The sequence below is a fragment of the Arachis stenosperma genome, chromosome 10 (assembly GCF_014773155.1).
Source record: "Arachis stenosperma cultivar V10309 chromosome 10, arast.V10309.gnm1.PFL2, whole genome shotgun sequence".
NCBI classification, from domain to species: Eukaryota; Viridiplantae; Streptophyta; class Magnoliopsida; order Fabales; family Fabaceae; genus Arachis; species Arachis stenosperma.
Window position 1 is genome coordinate 3,791,654 of NC_080386.1, and position 9,134 is coordinate 3,800,787.

A 9,134-nucleotide genomic window follows, 5' to 3' on the forward strand; every position below is an offset into this window, starting at 1 on the left:
TACAATCAATATGTTTGTTCTGTACCTTTTCATCTAATATAATCATTTCTAAGTAAAGAGACTCCTCTTCATTTGTGGGTGTTAATGTTTTCTAACCACGCGAAGAATGATGTTTCATTGAGTAAGTTTGAGATGTTGTGTATTTTAGAAATAAATTTTTTGTGCTAAATTTGATGTTATTTGAAGGAATAGGGATAAGAGACTTATATAAGTAGTTTAAATAGTATGAAATTTAAATATTTATAACGTAAAATTTATTATGATTAATAATATTATTATAACATTTGTAATATGGATGTTTATTATATTTAATGAGTTATTTATTAAAATTAATAAATTAATTATTTGGTTATAAATTTATTGTATTGTTTATAACCATAAAAATAATTACTATAGGGATAGGATTCAATCTCTTTGTAGATTACAAATTTGGTTAGACATTGTTAATTATTGTCATTGGTAATTTTTTGTATTTTGTATTCTTTTGTTGATTTGGAAATAATAGTTTATTTGGCAAAAAATAAGTAGTCAATTCTAAAATTTTGTCAAGTAAGCGATATTGCTGGCTCAAAATGAATGCTGGCTGTTTTGGAGGAGGAAGATTGATTGTCTCACTTTTAAGCATTGAAATCACTGAAGTCATTGTAGGCCTATCTCTTGCAAGCTCTTGTACACATAAAAGACCAATATGTATGCACCTCATTATATCTTCTTTGTTGCATGAGCTTGATATTTCTGGATCTATAAGAGATGCAATGTTATCTGCATTCCATAAATTCCAAGTAATACAGTGCGCTGACATTTGATTAGTTTCGTGCTGCATAAGGAATAAAATTTCAACCCAAATAGGCATTAAACAAAGAGCTATCTCAGTTCATCATAAACATTTTATTTAACATTAGTCCAAGTCAAAAAGAACTTTGTAATTTAAATATATATCTTCACTGCAAATAATTTGAAGGCTTTTAAGTTTTAAGCTTATCATAGCTGTTTCTTCAGGGAAAGAAATATCGCACTTTAGTCGCTTAACCCCACTCGTTTAAAATATACAATTTGCTATTTTGAAGTCATTAACTAGTATTAAAGAAAAAATCTTTGCTAGCTAACTATTTTTCTAGTTATTTTTTTTATTCGACTTTGAAGTCGCATGAACTTGATACTGCTGGATCCACTACAGATGTAACCTTATCAGCATTCCATAAATTCTATGCCTGCAAAAATTTACAAACATGAACTTGCTTAAGCTTTAAAGTCTGCATGACATCATCAAAATTAAATACTGACTTTTAATTTGAAAAGGAAGGTAACTAACATGAGAAGCTTACAGATCCTGAAAAGACTGAAAGATTCTGCATCCTTGCAAAATACATGAGATTTTTCTTAAAATAAACTTTGAATATTTGTTAGTGTCACATTATTGTTCAGAATTTTGCTGTATCCCAAACAAAGTGTTTTATCTTCCTTGGACATCTGTTAGGCTCACATTATTAATGGAGCATAATCCATCACTTGTCATAGAAGACTCTATATCCAGCAGAGTCTGCCTCTGAACGAATGCTGGCTGCTTGGGAGAAGGAAGATTAACAGTCTCACTATTAAGCATTGAAACCACTGCAGTCATTGTAGGCCTATCTCTTGCAAGTTCTTGCACACACAAAAGACCAATATGTATGCACCTCTTTATATCTTCTATGTTGCATGAACTTGATATTTCTGGATCTATTAAAGATGCAGTGTTATCAGCATTCCATAAATTCCATGCCTGCAAACATTTACAACCATGTACTGGTTGTTAAGCTCTAAAGTCAAAATAGAAATTCTAAGAATAAGGTAATTAGCTTGAGAGACTTACAAATCCCAAGAGGCTCAAAGATTTAGAATCTTCACAAAAGCTGGTATTTTTTCTTCTACTCACAATCTCCAACAGCAAAACACCAAAGCTAAATACATCAGATTTCTCTGAAAATAGTCCTTCCATAGCATATTCTGGTGACATATAGCCGCTGTATAAACTCTATATTGTTATTCTTAACTATCATTTGGACATAAAATTTTTTAGAAAAATAGTTAAAAGAATCCTTACTATGTTCCAACAACTCTTCTAGTATTGACTGCATCTTCGGTTCGACTAAAAATTTTTGCCAGGCCAAAATCCGCAATTTTTGGATTTAACTCTTCATCAAGCAGTATGTTACTCAACTTCAAATCTCTATGTATAATTTTCAGTCTAGAATCTCTGTGAAGATAAAGTAAACCCCGAGCTATTCCATCGATTATACTAAAACGTTTTTCCCAATTCAGTATCTGGTTTGATTGATCTGTCATGCCATTAAAATGATAGAATTATAGTTTCTTTAATAAAATGTAAAAAAAAAAAAAAAAAACATATTTAAGAGCTGTAGAGATTCACAAAATCAGTTTTGTCCCTCTTATCATATCTTTGATAGGTAAGAAGGAGGAGATGGTTTGTAGGAACTAACCAAACATATATGCATCTAGACTTTTGTTTGGCATGTACTCATAGATCAAAATCTTCTCTTCTCCTTCTATACAACATCCAAAAAGTCTAACAAGATTGCGATGTTGAAGCTTTGATATTACCATAACCTCATTCATAAATTCTTCATATCCTTGCCCGGATGATCTTGAAAGCCTTTTCACTGCTATTTCCTGTCCATCTTCCAATGTTCCCTAAAGAACAATTTAGATGGATGTTGTTAGTAGCAATTAAAATTCATGATTTGGGGCATGGTGAAATTCATTGTTTACCAACATACCTTATATACTGGTCCATAACCTCCTTCTCCTAGCTTATTAGATAGATTGAAGTTATTTGTTGCAGCAACAAGTCTTTCAAACTCAAATTGGGAAAGCTCTGGGAGTTTTACTAGGTCATTGTCTTCTCTCCTTAGTTTGTTTTTCACTCTATCTGTATTCAATGATCAACATTCAACAATTTGCATCTTAGTAATATTAATGGAAAAGCATATATTATTTCCAATACCCAAAGGGAAAAAGAGCAATATTTTGTATTCTATAGTTGGAAAGCTTTTACTGAAGTTAGGAGTCTATACAAAGTCAGAAAATCTATGTTGAAAAGAAATACTTGCAGTTTTGGATTAGTGATCTACTGATCTACCAAGCACTTGTAACAAAAACAAGTCTATAAGGCAGTAAAATTAGAGATATCACCTCTGATTTGAATCCTTTTCCAGAAGATATAAGCACAGGCGAGAATGATAGTGGTTCCTACTATCACTGACACTGCAATGACCACTGTGACATTTTTCTTGTCTTCACCTGTTAACCATTGTATGTCATATGCAACAAATTCATCAGTTTGATATGGATAACAACACTGTCACAGTCCAAACCAAAAAAGAAATAAAAGAGGTACCTAGCTCTGCATAGGGAACTCGAATGTAAAGATCAGTTCTTCCAGTTGAGAATATCTGAAGATCAATTAAGCTTCCAATCCAGGACATGCAGCCAGTGCCAGCATCATATGCATATGCTGTGCAGGAGCAGTTGCCTAAGCACTCAGCTTTGCAATCGTCCTCAGCAGCATACGACCACAAGATAGAGGCTGGAACCTTGGCATTCTGCATCTTCACAAATCCATCTTCTTTGTTATTTTTGACACTCTCACTCTCACACTGAAAAGGTTCCTTCCTAACACAACCGCTGCTCCAGTTCTGTTTGCTCCATTCCTCATCATTCCTTGGCTTATACCCTCTCAAACACCTGCAAATCGGAGAGCTCCTGTGATCACAAATTCCAAACTCTCCACACTTGCCATACACATCACACTCTGAATTTATAGCTAACCAGGAGATATACCAATCTCTCTTTTCAGGATCCCAAGATACTTCGTATACATTTCCATCAACACTTAATAAGTAGTATACAGGAAAAGTATGATTTCCGTAGTTGTAAGCAAGATAGTAATTAGTATTGCCGTTATCTTGACTTAAGTAAAACCCGAAAAGATAGTTGGTTGCCATGTCAGGTATCCCCAGAAAGATTTGACCATTCCATGGACCACTACGCCAGTGAGGTTGGCTCCCTCTCCACACCAACACTTCCGGGATATTCAGGCGTTCAAGACTCATCGAGAATTCCCCAATGGATGCATCCTCATGACTTTTCCACGAGGTGAGTTTTGTTCTCTGGCCGCCGCTGATGTTACCGGTGCTGAGTTCCATTCCCTGCAAGAAAGCGTTTGTGGGGTGTTGGAAACTCTGCCATAGGATCCTTCCTGTCACGTTTTCTTGCAGCACAAGGTTTCCGGTGTTCAGAAGCTTAGCCGTTGTGTTAGATGAAATATTGGACACATTTGTAGACCAAAGGATGTCATCTTGTGAATTCAGCAGAACAAGGTTTCCATCTTTAGATATCTTGAGCACAGCAGAGGAAGAAGAAGAAGAATCCTTTATTGGTTGGTCTCTGTTGGCAACCCACACCAAAGGAGGTTTGGTTATGTACCAGATTCCGAGGTAGGAAAAGGTGGAGTTGGTAGGGGTGAAGAATCCTAGATGGAACATACCATCATTAGAGCTTAAAGTTTCGGGGGCTTTAAGGATGTAAGAGGAAGTGATGGTGTCTAAGGAACTTCCAGCATCATGTAGGAAGAAACTAAAGCAAAGTGTTAGCAAAACTTGTGTGTTTATAAAGTGACTACTTTGTCCCATAACCATCACTGAGAGATGAATGAATGAATGAATGTGTTTTGAGAGTGGAGGAAGATCTGGTTTTGCTTGATTTGATTCAAAGTATACAATGCGCTGACATTTGATTAGTTTCGTGCTGCGTAAGGAATAAACATTCAACCCAAATAGGCATTAAACAAAGACATATCTTACGTCAACATAAGCATTTTATTTAACATTAGTCTAAGCCATAAAGAACTTACTATTGCAAATAATTTGACTATCTTAGCTTTTGTAGCTCCTGTTGGAAGAAACATTATATGCTAAGTACTAGCCAGATTTTAATAAAAATGCTGTCCCTCTAGACTTTCTCTTAATAAAAGAGCATTTAGCATTGATTGTCTAGTAGTGGAAGCAAACCTCGAATCTTATTCTTTGTATTTTATTTCCATCATATATAAGTTGAATGAAATATTGTAAGTAACTGTTGTTACAAATTGCTTGAATGAGGCAGCTCTTCTAATTTTAACTGTAGTGGCATAAAAGAAAGAAAATAATTGATGAAGCATCATAATAATTAATTATTTTACAAGAAGACATGATCAATCCTTTATCTTCCTTGGATGCTTGTTAGACTCGTGTAATTGATGGAACATGCTCCATCATTTCTAAGAGAAGACTCTACATCTATCATAGTCTGTATTTGAATGAATGCTGGCTGTTTGGGAGGAGGAAGATTAACAGTCTCACTATTAAGCATCGAAATTACTGCAGTCATAGTAGGCCTATAGCTTGCAAGTTCTTGTACACACAAAAGACCAATATGTATGCACCTCGTTATGTCTTCTTTATTGCTTCGATTTGATATTTCTGGATCTATTAGTGATGCTATGTTGTCATTTCTCCACAATTTCCATGCCTGCAAACATTAACAGTAAGCATGTACTAGTTGTTAACCTTCACATTACTAGGAACTAGGAAGAAATTCCTTTTGGAAAATATTAAATTGAGGTGAGTGATTTAAAAAAAACTTACAAACCCCAAAAGGCTCAAAGATTCAACATTCTCATAAAAGCTGCTATTTTTTCTGCCACTCATAATCTCCAAAAGTAAAACTCCGAAACTAAATACGTCTGATTTTTCTGAAAATAGTCCTTGTAGAGCATATTCTGGTGATATATAACCACTGCATAAATTTTAAGGTTAATTTCTTTAACTATCATTTCATATAAAAATTATATTCCAACAAAAGATAGAAGAATACTTACAACGTTCCAACAATTCTTCTGGTATTGGCCTCATTTTCAGTATTCTCAAAAATTTTTGCCATACCAAAATCTGATATTTTCGGATTTAACTCGTCATCTAACAATATATTACTTAATTTCAAGTCTCTGTGTATAATCTTTAATCTAGAATCTCTGTGAAGATAAAGTAGACCTCGAGCGATTCCTTCGAGTATGTTAAAACGTTTTTCCCAATTTAATACCTTTTGTTTAGGCGGATCTGCAATAACAACAAAATGTTATGAGTATTTTAGCTATATATCAAAGAAGGACCCAAATTAATTGAATGATAACAAATTCATCCACTGAAAAGAGATTCATTTTTATCAAATAAGATGAGATGATGGGAACTAACCAAATATATGTGCATCCAAACTTCTGTTTGGTAGGTATTCATAGATCAAAATCTTTTCATCTCTTTCGATGCAACATCCAAGAAGTCTGACAAGATTTCGATGTTGAAGTTTTGATATTACCATAACTTCATTCATAAATTCTTCTACACCTTGTCCAGATGTTTTTGAAAGTCTTTTAACTGCTATCTCCTGTCCATCTTCCAATCTACCCTGAAAGATATGAATAAAACTCACAATCTGTGGGATATAACACTTACTGTGTTAAGAAAGAAGATACATACTGTAATACTAATACCTTATATACAGATCCAAAACCACCTTGTCCTAGCTTATTATTGGAGTGGAAGTTGTTTGTTGCAGTAGCAAGCTTTTCAAGCTCAAATAGTGAATTCTCCGGAAGTTCAACTTGACTTGTATCATTAACATAACTTCTTCTCTGAATTCTTTGAAGTGCTTTCACTGCAAAGAAATATCAAATGTTTCAAACTATTTATTCTGCATAGGAAAACATATTGTAGAATTGTAGTTACCTCCTCTGATTGCCCTTTTCCTCAAGATATATGCGCAAGCCACAACAAGAGCCATTGCTATTATGACCGAAAGAACTATGATCAGTGTGTGATTTTTCTTCTCTTCAGTGTTCAAAGAAATTAAGATGAAGTTAGTCCTGGTGTTCTACATGTCATCATGTACAAACAAGACATTGAGCAATGAAATTCATAATAAAGTTACCAAGTTCCGAAGAGGGAACTCGAATGTAAAGATCAATTCCTCCCATTGAGAACTGCTGTATGTCAATCAAGTTTCCACACCATAACATGCAGCCAATGCCAGAATCATAAGCATATGCAATGCAAGAGCAATTTGCCAAGCACTCAGTTCTGCAATCATAAGCAATGGAAGACAACCACTGTGAAAAATCTGGAGCCTTGACATTTTGCAGCTTCACAAACCCATCACTACTTCCATTATTTCTAACTCTCTCATCACACTGCAGAGGCTTCTTCCTCACACAACCGCTGCTCCAGTTTTGTTTATTCCACTCTTGAGCATTCTTTGGCTCAAACCCTCTCAAACAGCTGCAGATAGGTGAATTTTTAGGATCACAGCTTCCAAAGGGACCACACTCTCCATAAACATCACACACAGAGCTTACAGCAGACCAGTCCACAATCCAATCTCTCTTTGCATAATCCCAATAGGTTTCATGAAGGTTTCCATCAGAACTCAACACATACATCATTGACACATTCGCAAAGTTGTATGAGAGGTAGTAAGTGCCGTTGGTTTGACCTTCACCATCTAAGGAGAACCCGTCAAGATAGTTTGTGTTCATAGTAGGTATCCCAATAAAAACTTGACCGTTCCATGGACCGCTTCGCCAATAAGGTTGAGTGCCTCTCCATATGAACACTTGAGGGATGTTAAGGGGTTCAAGACTCATAGTGAAGTCTCCTATGGATGGATCATTAGGAGTTCTCCATGAGGTGAGTTTCACTCTCTGGCCGGTAATCTCATTGGTGCTAAGCTCCATTTTCTGCAAGATAGTATCTGCAGGGTGCTGGAAACTCTGCCAAAGGATCCTTCCTGTGGTGATTTCTTGCAACACAAGGTTTCCGGTGTTCTGAAGCTGTGCCGTTGTGTTGGATGTAATATTTGTGATGTTTGTTGACCAAAGAATCTGCTTCTGTTGGTTCATGACAACAAGGTTTCCATCCTCAGATATTTTGAGATGCCCTGAAGAAGAATCCTTTATAGGTTGGTTTCTGTTGGCAACCCAGACCACAGAGGATTTGGACATGTACCAAATTCCGAGGTAGGACAAGGTTGATGAGTTAGAAGGGGTGAAGAATCCTAGGTGGAACAAAGTGTTGTTGGAGCTTAAGGTTTCAGGGTCCTTAAGGATGTAATTTGAGGAGGTTATGGTGTCTAATAAGGAATTCGCAACATGGCAGAAGCTAAGTGTTAGTAGCAGCAAAACTGGTATGTGCATGTCAACTTTGATGAAGTGAAGTAACATCATAATTACATGAAACAGTTAAAGTTCTTGGTTGGATAGAAAAGTTTGGAAGATGATTGTGAACAAGTTTTTCAATCACAAAGACAATAAGTTTCTCCATCTTAGATAAGTTAAATAAATGGTTGGTTTATTGAATATTGCAGATATAACCTTGCTTCTGACACCAGCTGTTTTATTTTTTATATTTTATCTTCGTTTTTTTTTTCTTGAGAAGGGTAGTAGGTACGTAATCATTATTGTTCATGTGTGTTTACTCTACATTTTATTTATTAATTCGTGTCTGTATAATATTGTAGATGAATGAATTTATATATGACAGGGTTTAATAATAGTCTAATGTTATATTTAGTCTCCCTAAAATTTCTTGACATCATTCCAGGATTTTGCGAAACAACGAACTGATAGGTTTTTTAAGGAAAAGTTTAATTTGGAAGTTTCTAAGCAAGAGGCTAGATGTTGAATTTTAATTTGGAAGTTTCTAAGCCATTTTTTTAAATTGTTTTGCATAGAATAAATATTTTTTTAGGATAATTTAAATAAATTCATTAAAAAAATTTATTAAAAAATATTCATGAGCTATCAAAAATAGACAAAAGAGTATTGTATGGAATTCGAATTGATAGCTCATTAATATTTTAAAGAAGTCTCGTAATTAAATATTTTGTTAGCTTTTTTTAATGTATGAAATAAAATATATATTTTTTAATTTTTAAATTATTAATTTTTTAATAATTATTAATTTTTTTAATAAATTATTAATTTTTTAACAATATAATTCGAATTATACCATGTATAATTCGAATCAGTCAAATTCGAATTACTT

The 9,134-nt window shown here is 34.3% G+C and overlaps 1 protein-coding gene across 1 annotated transcript; it reads right to left on the reverse strand.

Moving 5' to 3' along the window:
* Window positions 1–919: 919 nt before the first annotated feature.
* Window positions 920–8,445, reverse strand: LOC130956596 (uncharacterized). Its single transcript, XM_057883634.1, has 14 exons — window positions 7,024–8,445; window positions 6,822–6,923; window positions 6,587–6,750; window positions 6,291–6,501; window positions 5,918–6,155; window positions 5,685–5,835; window positions 5,261–5,568; window positions 3,398–4,806; window positions 3,193–3,300; window positions 2,778–2,929; window positions 2,481–2,691; window positions 2,084–2,318; window positions 1,853–2,003; window positions 920–1,762 (listed from the first exon to the last, which is right to left on the reverse strand). The coding sequence occupies exons 1-14, from the start codon at window positions 8,312–8,314 to the stop codon at window positions 1,454–1,456; spliced, it is 5,040 nt and encodes a 1,679-aa protein (XP_057739617.1). The 5' UTR covers window positions 8,315–8,445; the 3' UTR covers window positions 920–1,453.
* Between the last annotated feature and the right edge of the window lie 689 nt (window positions 8,446–9,134).